This window comes from Girardinichthys multiradiatus, chromosome 8 (genome assembly GCF_021462225.1).
Source record: "Girardinichthys multiradiatus isolate DD_20200921_A chromosome 8, DD_fGirMul_XY1, whole genome shotgun sequence".
Taxonomy (NCBI): domain Eukaryota; kingdom Metazoa; phylum Chordata; class Actinopteri; order Cyprinodontiformes; family Goodeidae; genus Girardinichthys; species Girardinichthys multiradiatus.
Window position 1 is genome coordinate 6,384,569 of NC_061801.1, and position 19,697 is coordinate 6,404,265.

A 19,697-nucleotide genomic window follows, 5' to 3' on the forward strand; every position below is an offset into this window, starting at 1 on the left:
CCTGTCCAGTTGAGTAGCACTCAGAATTGTTGTTTCAGTGCCAAGTAGAAGCCCAATAAATTTACTTTCACAAGTGGAGCCTTAAGCTATAATGCTCTACTTGTTATCTATATGAAAAAACGTTATTATAAATTAGAAATTGCTTTGGGGTTATTTCAAATGCAATGGACAGGGCAACAGAAACGAAAGGGAAAAAAGAAGGAAAGGGAGAGATGTGGGTCAAGAAGTTAAAAGGGAGAGAAGGGAATAAGAATAGAGGAGAGAAAGAAGGATGAAGAGAATACAACATAACACCGTAGAGGTCTGCTTTTATATTTGAAGAATGAGAGAGAAAAAGAGAGAATAAAAAAAGAAAAACCACAGGGACAAACAATAAATGCATATATAATAACAACAACATTACTTAAAAGTACACTGTATTAATCAATACAGGATGTCTTTAATGGCAACCGCAGCTCAATATAGAGTATATCTGTGTATCTGTAAACACCTGAGTCTGAACACCTGTGTGTGAATTTATGAGTGTGCTTCTGTCAATAAGGTTTCCTCCTAACAATATTCAATAGCGGGCGCGAGGAGGAACAGACCTGCCCCCCAGGACCCGAGGCAGATGCAGAGGAGATCGGAGCCACAGACATCCTAAAGACCCCCCCAGAAAAGAGCAGAGGAGAACTGGGAACCACCCAGCAGCCGCGGTGCAGAAGCCCTAGGGAGCTGGAGTGACGAGCCATAGGCTGTGCCAGCAGCCATTGACCCAAGACCTAAGGGGACACCACCCCACAGTGAATCCCCGACAGAGACGGGGCCCAAGCCCTGCCAAGCAGCCACTGGGAATGAGTCGGTACACACCCGAGCGCCCAGCTCTGGACACCAATTACAATCCCCTATGACCCCCCAATTCCATCCAGAAACGGGGCCAAAAAAGGGGGGTCCACCAGCTCCAAATGAGTCAGCCAACCAGTACCACCCAAGGTGGTCCAGTCTCAATCCCATGAGCCTCCCACCCCTCATGAACATGTACCCTAACATGAACTTCCCCACGGTACCACCCACAACCAGGACACAGATATCGAACACATGCCCCCGAACACAACTGAATGAATCCCCTCCCCACAGGGGCACACCCCCACCAGACAGCCCCATCCCCGAAAAGCCAATGAATTCATATCCATACAGTGCAAGCACCTGATACAGCCCCCACTCCAAGCACCCCCGCCACATCCTGCCCCCACCACACAGCGGCTTCCTCGCACATGAGCGCAATATAGGAGACACTACTGAGCCCCGCACCAAGATATTATCAACTCACCAGCCAATCGGTCCCTGGCAGGCGGCACGCACACAGAGCCGACAAGCCCCACAATAAGTGTTCAACAAAAGCCAACACTGATGGAGATTCAACTTACAATCCCTCTTTGACGCCATATATTATAATGTTTTATTTTCTGGGTCGTCCCTCCAGGCCTGTCAGCTTTCCATCCATCTCAATATGCAGTTTGAGCATTTCTATTACTGCTTCTGCATTAAGTTTTTTCTAAATTCCTGTAATTTTCTGAGTAGAGGTCGAGGGTTGCAGAGCTTGTTTGTTCTCTATTAGCTTTTGCCAACTTGTCATTGTTTTCTATAGCACTGCTAGCAGCCGTGGTCCGGTCGTCTTCGTCTTTGTCTCCCTCTGTGTAACTCGTATTGCTAGTTTTTCCTCTTGGCATCTTGAGGCCCTTATTTGTATTTCATGTATTGCCAAAAATATCTTTACAAAGTTGAGTCGCTGTGGGCTGTTTTTACTCGTTTTGAACAAGTTGAGTTGGGAGAGCACTCTACTATGCCACCTTCTATGCCATTTTCTAGCTCGCCAAACTGGAAGTCTATTTAACAAATTATTTTTGCTGAATTGATGATACTGGTGGATCATAGCACCAGTATAATTTATGAAATTAACTATACTGTAAGTGAGGTGGATCAGCTGTGCTGAGAAATTTGTACTAGGCTCCGAGACATGGAGGAGGTAATATAAATTAAAAAAACATGGAAAAGGTGTTGAAAGCCCCCCTTTTTCACCACTGTAAGGCTGGATATCTTTATAGCAGGCTTTGGTATCTATATTTTTATATGAGCAGAACTGTTAGAAAAGATGGCATTAAAAAAGGTAGCTCACCCCTTTTGGAGCTTCTCGCTCAAGACAAGTCTGAACCTGAGGCAGATACAGCTGGGTTGCAGGCAGACCTCTAAATTCACAGCATGTTGCTGTCTCAAGTGTGTAATATATATAGTTGTGCTAATTTATAATTAGCTTGTGTGTGCATTTCTTTTACCCCTCTTGCCTTGTTGGTGTTGTTGTTAGGACACAAGCCTTACCTATGCTCTGTCTACTCAGCGGCATCTTCTGTTTTCTAAGGGTGTATTTACTCCAAGAAGGTCATTTGCTGCACTTGTTTGTTCCAGAACAAAAATGACAATTTTTTTTTGCATGATACGATTCACTTTCACAGTGTACTTTTGCAGGTGACGATTGTTGCTCTTATTGGACAAAAACTGACTAGGGCGGGACAGAGCACAGACCCAGAGGAAAACTATCATCAAAGTAATGCTCGCTGCATTTCTGTTGTGTATATTTGTGCAGTTATCACAGCTGCAAAACCATTCTGAGTGTCAAGAGCAGCTCATTCAGCAGATTTTCCAACGCTATATTTCAAATTTTTTAATGGCATTGGCAAATGTGTTCTGCAAGCCAAAGGAGACAATGTGTATCATCATTCTTATTATTATTAATATTGCAGTTCCTCCACTATTATTCTTAATAATAATAATAATAATCATCTTTATTGGTCATTGCACATGTACATTACAATGAAATTTGTCCTCTGCATTTAACCCAAAGGGAGCAGTGGGCTGCCATTGTGCGGCGCCCGGGGAGCATTCTGGAGCTAAGGGTCTCGCTCAGGGTCTTGTGTCTACTAACATTGGTGTTGCACTGCAATTTATACCTCTTTGTACATACATACAATTACATTCTTGTTTTAGGTTTACTACTTTCTGTTGTTACTGTTAATAATTAAATTATTATATATTAAATAAGTTTAGTTACTTAGCAACACCAAAAGCATTCATAACAACTTACTTTGCAGCAGAATTGCCAACACGTGTATAAAATGTATAAATTCTGTTTGTTTCTCTTGACCATACACTGTGATTTCGCCATCATATGCAATAAAAAGTTGACAAAGCCGTACCTATTGTAGCAATAAAACACACTTAGCTTTGCTTCACTGTGAGCAGTGAGTACTTTTTACTTAAAATTTGAATGCTGAGACTTAATTTGGATATTAAATGTCATGTGGCATGATCCTCTAAATCCTTCAGTTGTCAGCATTCATTATGTACTGTTGCCTATCAGAAAGGGACTGCAGTGAATTTCCACAGTGAAATACAACTAACCTACTCAAACAGATTACCAGCTCGGGATGAGAAAGATCCTAACTCAACCATCCATCCCCTCAGCCCTCCTGTAAATCTTAACTCCCTTTCTATCTTATATAAGTGTGCCTACACTGCAGCCCATCACCCTGACACATACAAACTCACTCTCTCCAAAACAAAGTGTCATTATCATTAGGGTCACATTGTGTGTGACTGTCGGTGTGTGTGTGTGTGTGTGTGTGTGTGTGTGCGTGAGAAAGAGGGGTGAGCGGGCGGCAGAGATAGGTAGGTAGGGAGAGAGTGAGGGACGGACAGAGGGAGGGAGGTTGCTTGTGACTGAGAATGCAAGAGAGGACAACAGAGGAGGACAGATCGGAGGCAGAAAGCAGGAGGCGTTGCTCGCAGTCAGGAGGATGCTGCTCTGACATGCAGACCTTCTCTGACGCCACCGGTTCTACCTGAACTACTGACCGCAGAAAAGCCCGCTCACACACCGGGTGCTCGTGTTTTTTCTCCCCGCATTCTCTTCACCCTGTCGCTCTCCCCTGGACCGGCTTCTGTCGCCATGCCGTCGGCCGCACGCTCGGTCCGACTCCGCGGCACATTGCCTGCGGTGCTGTGGATTTGGCTGCTGTGGGGCAGCGTCTCAGCAGGAGGTAAGGACGTTTTTGGGTGCTGTTCTTTAATCCCTGTTGTAGCAGTGTTTTTCTTTTTCACTTAAAACTCATCTGTGTCTCGGCTTGCGTCCAAGCAGATCGAGAGCAGGTTGAGTTCAGTTCTCTGCGCATCACCAACTCGTTTTTTTCTGGGCATCCCCCGACTTGTTTTTGAGTCAAGTCGTTGGTGGTTTCGAGTGGAGGGGAGGGAGTCTGAAGCAGTGCTTTGAAGTCTTGAAATAAATGCAGGCTATTTACAGTGAGACGAGCTCAAACCACCGAGCGATTTTTGGCACGGCGGTCCGGGATGTGCGCGCACGCTTCTTTTGCCGAGGAGTGTGCGCGAAGCGGAGCCCACTCGAGTGCGTGGGAGCCCTGATCAGGCAGCAGGGTGAATGCAGAGGAAGAGATCACCTGTCAACAGTCGCTGCAGTTAGACTGTCAGTCTGCGCATCAGCAGAGAAAATGTAAAATAGGAAATGAGGAGAGGGAAGTTACAGTCAGACGAGATGCAGGGACGGATACTTCTATGTCAAGGAGGGTTTTATTTGGGCTCGCTGTTTCTAGATACGTATTGGTAATTGGAATACGACCTTGCTGATGTGGTGGGGGTTACGTGAATATTTTACATATTCAGACCTTCCTTTTTGGAAAAAAATGTCACAACAAGAAAAGGGGTTTTGCTAAAGCAAACAAAAGCATCAAATCTTATTGTTTAAGAAAGTTTGTTCTGCTGAACAAATGCTGATCAGCTGCTGTGTTCAAAATGCCTATACAGTTTTCTTAATCTCTAACTGGCGCGTCCCTTTGCTCTAAAAAGCACAAAATCAGGCTCTACATGGTTATGTTGGACCTGCTGGTTATGACACAGTCGGGGAAAGGCAGTAAATAAAATGTTTTTTGCTGTACCCTCATTAAAGATTTGTGGCGCATGAACATTTTGCAGTTCGTAGTTAATTCCCCTCCCCACCCGCCCACACCAACAGCATTTAACACTTGAATCGGGGTATGTTTGTTTTGATAAAAAAGTGTTTTGCGAAATACACAAATTTCGATATACGGCCAAAAAAAAACACCTCATCAAAAAAACGTTTTTTGGAAAACGGGAGTTTTTTCCAAATTGCCGTGTTTCCATTAAGTGATTTCGTTTTTTTTTTTTGGTAAGTACAATATGCGCAGTTTGATGGTCAATGGAAACGCGTCTTTTGTTGCTGATGGATCATTAGCTGAGCTCACATATTCCAAAAACATTTTGAAAAAATAATCAACATTAGCTGGTTTCCATTGACCATCAAATTGCAAAACATCAAACACTTTTTTCGCATCACACGAGTCACGTGATCAACAACCGGGTGGCAATACTGGCGAAAAAGACGAAGACGACAGGAAGTAGTAGGAGGATGATGGCATTTATCAAGATCTTGAAGCCGCCATGTTTTTTTAATGAGTTCACACGTGAACAAACGTATTCATGTGTTATTTTAATTGTATTTCTGATTAAATGGAAACACCGCAATTGCGAAATTGGGTTTTTTCGAAATTGGCAGAATATCGACAACGTTTTGTGCACATTTGTAATGGAAACGCAGCTATAAGATTTTATTAACCCTTGAGCTGACAGTCCATAGGCTAATCATTACAGCTGAACAATGAAATATGACATGTCATAGTGACACATGAAAGTTTATCTGATTGTAAAAAATTTAATTTTGAGACAAAAAAAGAAAAAATATATAACTTCTTGAATTTCACTATGTGATCATTTTAATTCAAGCTGTAATCCCTGAGAACAGCAAATACAGTCACTATACCCTTTACAGCAGTAAAAAAAAATACCTAAACGGACATTAGATTGCGATATTATTGTTTCCAACTCTTTGTATCTGCTGGCACTATCATCTATGTCAGGTGTGGGTATCTACCACAGTGAAACTCCATTCCACTGGCTAAACATCTTATTGGAGTATGCGAGGGTGGCGATGGTGATAGGGGTGTTCGTCCTGTAACCTGTGGGTTGCCGGTTCGAACTGTCGCTCCGTTTGTCTTAGTCGTTGTTTCCTTGGACACTTCACCCGCCTTGCCTGCTGATGGTGGTCAGAAGGCTTGGTGGTGCCGATTGCATGGCAGCCTCTCTGCCCCAGGGCAGCTGTGGCTACAATGTAGCTCACCACTGTCATTGTGTGACTGGGTGGATGATTGCTTGTACTGTAAAGCGCTTTGTGGTTTCTGGGGACTGCTTAAAGCGCTATACAAGTGCAGGCCATTTACCATGTGACGTTTATATTCATTACAGTTATATTAATATTAGTTCCGGATAAGATATTCTTATATTGATATATTGTGACAGACGTTCATGTATTGATATTTATTATATTATTAATCTCTCTTTGCAGCATGAGACAAAGGTTGTGTACACAGGAAGGGGCTAATGTAGCTAACCAAACAGAAGTGATAGGAGTTGCATTGAAAAAATAGTCAATTAACTTATGTGGGGGGAGGGGCTGCACTGGGTAGGCATCCCTCCCTTGAGACCTGTCAAGGACTGGCCCTCAGGGTAAAATAAAATGTGCACCTTCTATCTTTGTCCCTCCGGGTTCTGACTGCTGCGGTGAACTGGTGTCTGCATGTGTTGAAGATGCGTTGGGGGCTCTAGGTGGGTATCCCCTGCTTGTTGCTGGGAGTCTTCCTGCCGGGGGTGATGCTTTATGTCTGGCTGCCTGGGACTGCTGCGGCCTTCTGGAGCTGGGTCTACCTGTCCTTTGCTGCTCTTAGTTGCTTTGCATTGCAGGCCTTCTACCGTTTTTGCCACACTTACAATGTACACTTCCAAGTGACAAACCTGCACTGACATACACCCACTCAACACACACGTATTTCTACACATATCCTCACCCACACACACACACACACACATACACACACCCACGCATCAACACACAATTACTCTAAATGGTTGAAGGTCAATCAAACACAAGTTACTATGACATCAGTGGTCTATTGTGATGCTGGATTGAATCTGGAAATAATAAAGTTAATCATACAATTAGCATAATGTCTTGAGATATCCTTTTTGTAGAGCAAAACTGCTCTGGCACATGCAGGCAACCATCTGCTCTATATGGTGCCTGAAAAGCCTATGGGTAAAAAAGAACACAATTAATAGAATTTTCAGAACACGAATAATTTTAAGGCATACTGACTATAAATGCATATACTGTTCATTTTCAGGAAATGTCATCATTTTTTTCTCTTAGTTTGGATTTTAAAATCCTGTGTGTGAGCTGTCACACAGCCGTCAGTCATAACGTTCCGAAGGTACCTTTCAATAATTCACACAATAAATAAAGTTATGAGGAGCTGCCTTCATTGCCCTGATGATGCAGAAATGTTTCAAAGTTTCATCTGAAAAATTATCAGTATTTTCTCAGCAGGCATCAGTCTTCTTTAATCCACGCCACTTCGGTGTTCATGCACAATAGTTCAATCTATAGATGTGTGCACTCAGCCCCTGCATCTAGCACTGCATCACTGGTTTCATCTCACCGCCTGTGTCTGAGCTTAATGAGCTCCTCCAGCAGAGACCTAATGTCATCGAGCAGGCCCGGGAACATGCGTGTTTGTGTGTCAAATGTGCACGCTGTTGTCATGAGTGTGTCCGCGCATGAAGTTAAGCTAGATTGTTGCATGCTCTGATTTCTGTGGGTTAGAGAGATAATCTCATAGAAAAGACATCTTAACTGTTGAGCAGAGAATCAAGAGTTCAAGCTAGGAAACAGAGCCAACTGCAGTTTGGATCCAGAAAGCATCGTGCAGCAATTTTAGCGACCCATGCCCTTGGTTTTGTTCTGCGTCCTCTCAAACAAATTTTTTTTATTTTCAAACTGTCAAATGAATTTTAAAATGGTAGCTTGCTTGTCAACCCTACTCGTAATCCGCCATTTTCCTCTCATCTCATCACCTCCGCTCTTTGCTCTTCAGCTTTCTTCCTGTGATCTTCTTCATCCTCCCTGCTCATCTTCTATCTTCTTCCACCGTTTCTTGTGAGTGAGCTGAGAGAAAAATAGAACTGAGGGGAAGAAGGGGATGTTGTTTCTTCTGCTCAGCTAACCTGAGCCTTCTTACGCAGCCACATCTTTAGGCTCCAAACTTTTGAGACTATTGTGCCAAGTAAGCATCAGAGAGACACACCGAAGGAGGCAAAGAGACTGAGTTGTAAAAGAAACATGAAGGGAGGTTTGGGGGAGGAAACAAGAACAGTGTAGAATATGAAACAGAAGAAGGGAAACACAAAAGTTCAATTTGTTGCTGCCGATACTGTGTTCAAATCACTCAGAGGAAGTATGCATACAGTGCAGTCCTATTACATCCACAAACTCCAATGTTTTTTTTTTTTGCATTTTAAGTAATAGAACAACACATAGTAGCTTATAATTGTGAAATCAAAGATAAATGATAAATTGTTTTCAAAATTCTTTACAATTAAGATCTGTGGTGTCCATTTGTATTTAGCCCCTTTTATTTTAATACTCCTAAATAAAATCTTGTGTAAACGAAGGCCTTCAGAAGTTGCTATTTATAATTTAATCTTGGTTAATAGTTGAGGAGAAGTTTATAGCAGGATCAGCATATAAAAAATCATTATACCACGCTTTAAACATCTTACAGATCCATCATCTGACATTGGAAAGAGGATGGTACATTAAGCAAACCTCCCAAGTTAAGCCTGTCCAAATAAACTGGTAGGCTGGGCAATGAGAGTATTAATTATGGAAGCAGCCAAAAGCTCATGTTAATTCTGGAGGAGCTGCAGATAACCATAGCTCAGGTGAGAGAATCTGTGTGCAGGACAACATTTAGTCATGGACCTATCCAATCTAGCCTTTATGGAAGAATAGCACAAAAAAGGTATGTTAAAATAAAGTCATAAGAAGTCTTGTGCAAGCCATGTAATGGACACAGGAACTCTGAACACACCAGCCCCACTGTAGAACGTGGTGGCAGCATCATGCTGTGGGGATGCTTTTTTTTTTTTAGCAGAGAGAGCCAAACTTGTCATTGTTGATGGAAAGATGGATGGAGCTAAATAAAGGGAAATTTTGGAAGAAAACCTGTTCAAGAGTCAAACTACAGTAGTTGAGACTGGGACAGAGGTTCATCTCCCAGCAGTACAATGAGTGGAAACAAACAGCCATAGCTAATTTAATGGGTTACACAGGAGGTGGCCGAGTCTGGTCCTAAATCACAGGTGTCAAACTCCAGTCCTCGGGGCCCAGTGTCCTGCAATTTTTAGATGTGTCTCTGCTTCAACACACCTGAATCAAATAATTGGGTAATTAGTAGGACTCTAAAGAACTGAGGTCAAATTATTTTGAACTACTTTGGAACAACAAATTGGATGTGTTCAAACAACCATTTTACAGTACAAATCAGATGGGTAAATAAAATATTTCAATATAATATTTTTCAGTAAAATAATATTTTGAAAGTATTAATTTCTGAATGAGACATCAAACGTTTTGGACAATTGATTCTTAGCAGTTCTTAACCAGCCATCACAGGGAGTGATGAACTACTAAAATTGGTGGCCAGGAACATTTATGGCTCTCACAAGACGGCGAACGAATGGACAGTGTGTGCGATGATGTCCGGAGTTATCTGGAGCTTATAATATTCCCTTTTTCTATTAGTATCTACTCTATTCTACTCGGGTATGTTCGAGTTGGCTCCACACAGTTTAGTTTGTTTTCCATTACAATTGAGTACCATCTTAATGTCGGCAGGATCACAAGGCAGCCCATTATTAATGAAAAAGTGCGTACAGCCATACTAAACCGTGCTGAGTAGGGCCTAGTGGAAAAGGGGCATTAGCAATGCTGTTAGTTCCACATGTACTAAATTTAATTAACCCAAATATTAATGCATGTGTGAGCTCTGGCGGTGCGTTACCACAAGTCTTGTGTTTACACCACTCATTAAATAAAGTTTGTTGTAACACAACCCAAAACAAACAAACTAGCCACAAGACTTAGAGTCGTTTGAGTTTTGCATTGGGTTTTGTGTCTGATTGTTATTGTTTATGCTCTCCTGGTGGTGTGCTTTAGTTTCTTCCTTAGATTTAGTTTCTTACATATTCTTGAATTCTGTTCATGGTGCATTTTTAGCTCTGTTATTTATGCAAGACATTTCCTTTCATTAGATCATGTCGTTGTGTTTCTGTTTTGTTTCCAGTCATGTTTTGGTTTCTACATCAGTCTCACTGCTTTCACCTGTGCCATCCACCTTAAATACTCTGCTGTTCTGTTTGCTTCTCGCGGATACATCCCGTTTGCCAAGCCTGTCCATTTCCTTGCCTGTTTGCCATGCCAAGCCTGTCATGTCTTTGTGCTTATGCCAAGCTGTATTTCTTTTTTATTTTATTAAACCTTTTGCACTCACCTGCCTGCATTTAGGGTCTACGCTAAAAGCCTCTCCTGAGAGTGCGAGATTGCAATATTGCTTCAGTTTATTGAGGTTTTTTAGATTTTTATTTCTGCCTAGCTACTCGAAGGGTCCCACCTCACATTTTTAATACGACTGGGGTCTGGCAGATGGAGCTGCTGGACAACTTTTTTTTAAACCTTTTCTAATATACTTTGATAAACGGACGAGTTTATGGTCAGCTAAATGACTGCAAGCCACTCAGCTCCTGTGACTGGAAAACAAATTATTACCCCTCTATTAAGGGCATTTTGGGGGTACCCAAGCCTTTTAGTCCAGGACCTTTTAAGAGACAAGGCTTTTCTATTAGCCCTTCCCAAAATGCCATACAGTACTTGTACAGTTCTGTTGTACTGTCATGAACATTACCATTTAACATGCATAGTGAGGCCTATTCTTAAAATTCTGTGGTCAATGAATAGTTTGACCTTAGCATAAATTTGCTATGATATCCAGCCCTAAAATCCACTCCACTGTAAACTGGTTGGACAGTCCTTTATAAGTACTTTATAAGAGGCAGGAACATCTGTTTCTGTATGTATTTCCTCCTTGCCATTTTGTTAACACAAATCTGAATGCTCCAGACCCACAAACTACAAAACTAAAGCTTTTATTAAAATGCTCAGACTTGCTGGTGTTCAGTTAATCAACTGCTGATAGATAAATAGATAGATAGATAGATAGATAGATAGATAGATAGATAGATAGATAGATAGATAGATAGATAGATAGATAGATAGATAGATAGATAGATAGAGAGAGAGAGAGAGAGAGAGAGAGAGAGATAGATAGATAGATAGATAGATAGATAGATAGATAGATAGATAGATAGATTGATAGATAGATAGATAGATAGATAGATAGATAGATAGATAGATAGATAGATAGATAGATAGATAGATAGATAGATAGATAGATAGATAAATAGATAGATAGATAGATAGATAGATAGATAGATAGATAGATAGATAGATAGATAGATAGATAGATAGATAGATAGATAGATAGATAGATAGATAGATAGATAGATAGATAGATAGATAGATAGATAGATAGATAGATAGATCTAACAATGGAGAAATTAACTTGTTACAGTAGCTCTTAGTAACACACAAGTAGGGTGCAGATAGTTATGAAAAATGGGCAATCAAAGAAGTAAAAAAAGGAGTGCATTATCCTGCTGGAAATAACCATCAGAAGATGGGTACACTGTGGTCATAAAGGGATGGGCATGGTCAGCACCAATACTTAGGTAGGTTACGGGCTTAAATGATGTTCAGTTTATACCAATTGTGCAGCTGAAATTGAGACTCATTGGGCTGACCTGTTATTGTCATGTGTTGATGAGCCTTTGTGAATTGTAGCCTCAGTGTTCAGTTTTTAGTATCCAGTGTTATCTTCTGCCGCTGCATCCCATCTACTTCACAGTTTACCATGTTGATTGATCAGAAATATTCTTTCACATTCCCTAATTGTAACAAGCGGTTATTTGATATGCTATTGCCCTTCTATCATCTTTAACCAGTCTGCCCACTATCCTGTGACATCAAAAAGAATTGTCATCTGAACAATAGGTTCTTACTTCATATATTTCTGACCATTCTCTGTGAACCTGAGAGATGGTTTTATGTGAAAATCGCATTAGATCAGCAGTCTCAGAAATACTAGGACCAGCCCGTCTGGCACCAACAACCATGCCACTTTGAAAGTCACTGCTGTTGTGTGATTGGGTGAGTCTCTATTTGTCTTACCAAGCAACTTAACCTGTCTATCTAACACAATGGGTGGTGAAAATCAATTTATATAAAGCTTGATTGGTTTTAAAATTGTACCAGGTACGATTTTAGAAGAGGAAAAAAACTGCAAGCATCTAAGTATTTTTAGATGTAAATGACCTGCCCCTACAAATGTTCTTCTGTGTTTTAAGTTTAATCAATCTTTACCTTGAGGGTGAATATTAGTTTTAATGTAGAATAACATTCTGTGCTTTAAAAATATATGTGAAGGCTATCTAAACATCTGCCAGTAGTTACATAGATCTGCTTTGGGTCCTTAGTGCTTTTATGTTTAGCTGATGTCACTTTCAGACATTTGTGTGAAGTTTAGGAATTAAATCAAGGAAAAGCTTCAGAAGCACATGCAAGAAAATCAAACACATAGCTGTAGCTTTCGGCTGCAGCTACATACATACCCAGGGAATTACGGGTCAAGGGATGTTGTCCTTTAAGGCAATTTTCTTCATTGTAATATGTGTCTTTTTTGTATGAGGTACAGTCCCTGCACTCATTAGGATCACAGTGATATCTGCAGCCTCGTCTTGGCCTCTACAGTCTGACATATGGTCAAAGCCAGCAACAACAAGATTCCAGCAGTTTTTACAGAACCCAGAGGATGGTTGGAGGTAGTTAAGGTGGGGTCTTGATTTGTGTGCTGCCTGGTTTGTGGTGTTGAAGCTAACTTCTCTGAGGAGGATGTTTAAGCAGCGACTGGTCTTACCACCGTGGATGTCTCCACCACAGCAGTTCAACGTTGTGAAACACTAGCTCTGCTTATTTAAAGAGTTTGGATGTGTGTGGGCTGTGTGGCTCAAGCTCAGCAGGAGCGGTGGTTGCCTGTGTCAGTGCCTGGGATTATCCTCTCTAGGATGGCTGCAGAACTGCACAGATGCTGCTGACACTTGCTACAATAGAAGCAATTAACTGAAGCTTAACTTTGTTTATGTCTGTTTTTGACAATATGTTTATGTGTGAGTGTATGTTTGTTTGTGTGTGTGTGGCTGACCTCAGTTATTAGAGAAACTTACTGTGGCTCTTCATGTGAGTGTCAGTTTTTAAGAGTGGAACAAAATAAATAAATAAAGCAAAGTTGTAAAATGATTATATGAAATACAATATAGCATAACAAATGACAATAACATTTACCAGAGGCAAATGTTAGTCAGTAGAGGTGCATAGAGGTGCTGCAAATGATCCAAGCGACTAGATGAAGTGATAAGAAGACAAAAGTGAAGTGTTTCCCTTTTCGGTAGGGGTCGAAGTGTTGAAGAAGGGGTCAGCTTAAGTCACAGCAACCTTATTTCATTATGTCATTATGTATTAAAGGCACAAATAAAATGCATCTGGAAAGTATTCACAGCGCTTCAATTTTCCATGTTTTGTTGTGTACTCGTATTCGTACTCGTTGCCTTCCACTTATCCGGGACCATGTCTTGGGGGCAGCAGTCTCAGCAAACACACCCAGACTAACAGACCAACACCCAGACCCAGACACCTCCTCCAGCTCTTCTGGGGGGAGCCCAAGGCATTCCCAGGCCAGTTGGGAGACATAAGTCTCTCCAATGTGTCCTGGGCCATTCCCTGGGCCACCTCCCGGTGGGACGGGCCTGAAATACCTTCTGAGGGAAGTGTCCACATGGCATTCGAAACAAATGCCTGAGCCACCTCAGTTGACTCCTCTTGATGTGGAGAACCAGTGGCACTACTCTTAGCCCCTCCTGGATGGCTGAGCTCCTCACCCCATCTCTAAGGGAGTGTCCAGCAGCCCTGCAGAGGAAGCTCATATCAGCGGCTTGTATTCGGGATCTCTTTCCGTCATGACACCAAATTCATAAACATTAGTGAGGTTAGGAAAGTAGACTGACCCATGAGAGCTTTACCTTTCGGCTCAGTTCTTTTTTAACCACATCGGACTAGCACAGCTTCCGCATTACTGTGGCAGCCACACCGATCCGTCTGTCGATCTCTCGCTCTCTCTGGTGTCATGCATTTAGACCTTGCCTTTCTGACCAGTTTATATTGTTCTTGTCTGCCTCTGGGCTGCCTCTGCCCAGCAAACCACCTTAAAAAATAGGAGCTCAGTAATGGTCTAGAGATGTAGACCTTTTTTTTAGCCATTCTAAAAAAGACAATTATTTGACCCCTCTTGTACAGCTTCTCCATATGAGTGGTCCAGTCCAGCTTACTATCCAGCTGTATTCGAAGGTACCCGTGGCTAGAATGGATCTCTACATAATCTCCCAGGATAGTCACTGGGGATGGTAAAAACCTTCTAAAGTCCACAACATTCTCCTTGGTGTTAAGCTGCAGGTGGTCATGGCCGCACCAGTCCACAGAGTTACTGATGCTGTACTCCTTGCACACAATCAACAATTACTGAATTATCAGAAACATTTTGAACAAAGCAGTTCTTTGAGTTGAACTGGTAGTCAGATGTGTAAAGAGTGAACAGAAAAGGGCACTGGACTGCACCTTGTGGGGCCCCTGTGCTGCTGAGGATTTTCCTAGAGATGCAGTTCTGCATAGGGGCTTACAGTGGTCTGTCTGTCAAATAGCCTGGGATCCAGGAAACCAGTTCTGAATCAAACTCCACGGTCCTCTTCTTTTCCTTAAGCAGCCTGGGTTGGATGGTACTACAGACACTTGACAAGTCAAAGTACATTCAGATGTTCCACAGATGTCCAGGTATGGATGCAATCTTTGGAGTATGTCAATAAGGGCGTTGTCCACACCTATGTGCTGCTTGTAGGCAAACTAGGATCCATATACACACTCAACATAGGTTCGATGTGGAACAAGTGTGTTAACAGGTACTGTTTATTTCAATAACTGCGTCATGAAGATACTTTAGGTGGAAACTAATAAAAGTGTCAGGTGCGGTGTAACGGGGAAACCCGGAATGCAGACGAGCAAGAAGCATGATGGTAAGTGAAATGGTTTAATAAATAAAACTTACTTCGGAAGGTGGTGGCAAAAACAGGCATGAACAGGCCTGGCATGAACAACAAGAACTGGCAGAAAACAAGATGACATGATGTGAAATGTTTCCACGAGGAATGAACAAAACAGAGGTGTAAATATGGAGCAAGAACAAGGTGAAACAAGGAGATTTGCTTAGTGCAGGTGAACCGAATAAAGTTAATTGAAAGACAGGATAGAACTGAACGTGACTGGAGCAAAACAGAAATTCAAGGATACAAACTAATAGAAACATAACTAGAAAAACATGAAACTAAAGCATGACCAGATCCAAAAACCTAGCTTGACAAAACATGAACTAGAAGACAAAAACTAAAGCATGACCTGGAAAATAATAAACAGAAGCCTGATTCAAAACCTTAACTGTGAGAAATATAAGAGGAAATACCCGCAACCAAAAACTAAACAACCCCAAATTATTAAAAAAAAGCTTTGTTCACCATTAATGATTTTCCTCTGCAGTCAGCAGAAAGATTACAGGATTCACTGCACTTATATTACGCTGGAAGTTTGAGGTCTTAAGAGGTGAAGAGAAATAGTCAGTGTCCAGTCTTCTGGGATGTCTTTGTGCTGCTCACCAGCATTTCTTCTTCACAAAACTCCAAACCCATTAACATGAAATTTTAAAGAGTTATAGTTTCAATAAACTTGTGACATGCCAGAGGAAGCATTGAAGTCACAGGAATTTTCTCCAGAGTACACTGTATGGAGTATAGAGTAACACAGTGATGCACCTACCCCACCTGTTGCCTTGTACTGCTGGTCAGCTAGCAGATGGAAGGCTACTTCACTTTTCTCATACATGCAACAAATTTAGCTGTTCTGAAGTATTTCTGTTTACAAAACCAAACTATAAACATGGTATGTAGATGTGACACAGTTATTGGTATCCCAGCTGTTAGTACCACCTACTTTTGCAGTGAGGATATGACTTAATCTTCTATAACATTTCACAAGGTTAAGATTACAGAGGAAAGAATCTCAAACAGAGTTTGAGTAGAGGATTTCTAATGAATCCTCTACCATACTCAACAGTGGACATGAAGTGTTTTCCAACATATTCACAACTGTGATGGTAAGATAGAAATGACTTTTTTTGCCATTACTTCTAGGTTGGCATGTAGCTAGTTTCCAATGACTGTCATAGATAGTGATCCAAAGATGTCGCTCTTTGTTGTGGTTCTCTACCTGTGATCAATGGAGATTTGTTTTACTTTCTTTGCATCCTGTTTACTATGTGCAGTGGCAAAATAGAAAGGGACCCGTGTTGGGACTAGAGGCCAGTGCCTAAAAGAAATGGGCTTTTGTAGCACATCATTTTTATACACGGATTGTGGATTACTAATTAGATGTTCCCAGAAACTGTTTAACTTTAAAACAGTTATGTGTAAATGAAAATAATGCTTCAGTTACATTTATTTTAGAGGAACTTCTAAGGTTGTCAACAACTGTGATGTCTGTGATGTTGTTAAAAATTATTATTATTTTTCCTTAACAGGGTATTTTCCCCCTCTAAATTAATTCACTTCTGTATGCCATAATCTTGCAAAATGTTATAGAAGTGTAATAACAGAACAAGTCCTTTAATTTAACCATTGCAGATATAAGTTTCAGAAATTGAGGTGACTTGGGAAAAGGCTAATTTAAATAATTTCACCACTGTTGTTCTTCTTTTGGTGCTTTACAACATTCCCCCTGTTTTGTTACCTCAATAGCTGAAAGAACCAATACAGTAATTTGTGAGTGCAAGGACAGATTCCTGGTTCCCTGGCCACCCAGCTGTGATACTTCTGTAATGTAAAGTTTGTATTTTGTATCTGTCTTCAATGATCAACCAGCTCTGTATGCAGAGGAGCGCTTGCAGGACATATTTCTGTAGCTGCGCTGGCTGTGCACGCCCACAAGCAGGGACAGAAAACATGACGACAAGGATACTTGTTTCACAGAGATGCTGTGTGTGGAGATGTGTTGTTTTTCACATCCACATTTATCCTTCAAGGAGCGCCAAGGCGGAAGAAAATGTGTCAAACCCTTGGTGAGAAATCCTTTCACTATATTTTGAATAAGTAGTTGTCAAACCAGCCCATTATCACCACATATTAGGTTGGAGTGTGAAACATTGGTCCCTTGAGTTCAAATACAATGTTGCAGTAGGTCTAGAAATATACAGGTCCTTCTCAAAATATTAGCATATTGTGATGAAGTTCATTATTTTCCATAATGTCATGATGAAAATTTAACATTCATATATTTTAGATTCATTGCACACTAACTGAAATATTTCAGGTCTTTTATTGTCTTAATACGGATGATTTTGGCATACAGCTCATGAAAACCCAAAATTCCTATCTCACAAAATTAGCATATTTCATCCGACCAATAAAAGAAAAGTGTTTTTAATACAAAAAACGTCAACCTTCAAATAATCATGTACAGTTATGCACTCAATACTTGGTCGGGAATCCTTTTGCAGAAATGACTGCTTCAATGCAGCGTGGCATGGAGGCAATCAGCCTGTGGCACTGCTGAGGTCTTATGGAGGCCCAGGATGCTTCGATAGCGGCCTTTAGCTCATCCAGAGTATTGGGTCTTGAGTCTCTCAACGTTCTCTTCACAATATCCCACAGATTCTCTATGGGGTTCAGGTCAGGAGAATTGGCAGGCCAATTGAGCACAGTGATACCATGGTCAGTAAACCATTTACCAGTGGTTTTGGCACTGTGAGCAGGTGCCAGGTCGTGCTGAAAAATGAAATCTTCATCTCCATAAAGCTTTTCAGCAGATGGAAGCATGAAGTGCTCCAAAATCTCCTGATAGCTAGCTGCATTGACCCTGCCCTTGATAAAACACAGTGGACCAACACCAGCAGCTGACACGGCACCCCAGACCATCACTGACAGTGGGTACTTGACACTGGACTTCTGGCATTTTGGCATTTCCTTCTCCCCAGTCTTCCTCCAGACTCTGGCACCTTGATTTCCGAATGACATGCAGAATTTGCTTTCATCCGAAAAAAGTACTTTGGACCACTGAGCAACAGTCCAGTGCTGCTTCTCTGTAGCCCAGGTCAGGCGCTTCTGCCGCTGTTTCTGGTTCAAAAGTGGCTTGACCTGGGGAATGCGGCACCTGTAGCCCATTTCCTGCACACGCCTGTGCACGGTGGCTCTGGATGTTTCTACTCCAGACTCAGTCCACTGCTTCCGCAGGTCCCCCAAGGTCTGGAATCGGCCCTTCTCCACAATCTGCCTCAGGGTCCGGTCACCTCTTCTCGTTGTGCAGCGTTTTCTGCCACACTTTTTCATTCCCACAGACTTCCCACTGAGGTGCCTTGATACAGCACTCTGGGAACAGCCTATTCGTTCAGAAATTTCTTTCTGTGTCTTACCCTCTTGCTTGAGGGTCTCAATAGTGGTCTTCTGGACAGCAGTCAGGTCGGCAGTCTTACCCATGATTGGAGTTTGAGTGATGAACCAGGCTGGGAGTTTTAAAGGCCTCAGGAATCTTTTGCAGGTGTTTAGAGTTAACTCGTTGATTCAGATGATTAGGTTCATAGCTCGTTTAGAGACCCTTTTAATGATATGCTAATTTTGTGAGATAGGAATTTTGGGTTTTCATGAGCTGTATGCCAAAATCATCCGTATTAAGACAATAAAGACCTGAAATATTTCAGTTAGTGTGCAATGAATCTAAAATATATGAATGTAAAATTTTCATCATGACATTATGGAAAATAATGAACTTTATCACAATATGCTAATATTTTGAGAAGGACCTGTACAAGTGTACATGTTAACCAAAGTGACTTTATCGCTTCTACTGTATAATCTAACTATACATGGTTCTGTTCTCAGCAACCTGAAGAACATTACAGCCACAGTTTCTTCCTCCATTTTACCTGTAAATCATCTTAAGCTTCTGTGTTATTCTGTGTCCAATGCAAATGTGATGGTAGTTTCAAATTTCATAAAATAGTGTTTGAATGTGGAGATTGATGTTGTTTTAAGGTAAAATCCACTTTGGTATGTTAGCTTTAGCCTTTGGTACAAACTATTATTGATTTTAACTTGATAAAGACACCAGTAGGGTTAGCTGCTGCTATAAGATAGTAACTGCCTAATATGGCCTTTTTACAGAACCTCACTTCAGAAATCCTCAAATCTGGGTCCCTTGAAGGTTTTCTCCCACCTGTTTTTTCACCACAACAAAAACATAAATAAATTTAAACAAATAAAATGAACACATACCAAACTTTTGTATAAGTTGGACAAAGATATGTATGTCAAAAACAAACTTTTCGAAAAATTGGTGAAAAGTTAAAGTTTATTTATATAGCACATAAAAATCACATCAAAAACAACTGCAATGATTACCAAAGTGCTGTGCAGATACAAAA

The 19,697-nt window shown here is 41.3% G+C and overlaps 1 protein-coding gene across 6 annotated transcripts in view; it reads left to right on the top strand.

The window, feature by feature from the left end:
• Positions 1 to 3,731: 3,731 nt before the first annotated feature.
• Positions 3,732 to 19,697, top strand: part of LOC124872261 (seizure 6-like protein) — a 147,900-nt gene continuing 131,934 nt past the window's right edge. For 3 of the 6 annotated variants that reach the window (XM_047372036.1, XM_047372037.1, XM_047372039.1), the window contains exon 1: positions 3,734 to 4,073. In XM_047372036.1, the coding sequence (XP_047227992.1) occupies positions 3,983 to 4,073 (91 nt within the window). In that variant the 5' untranslated portion in view covers positions 3,734 to 3,982. Of the gene's footprint in view, positions 4,074 to 19,697 lie in introns of all 6 variants that reach the window. The other 3 variants (XM_047372038.1, XM_047372040.1, XM_047372035.1) reach the window with 2 other exon arrangements.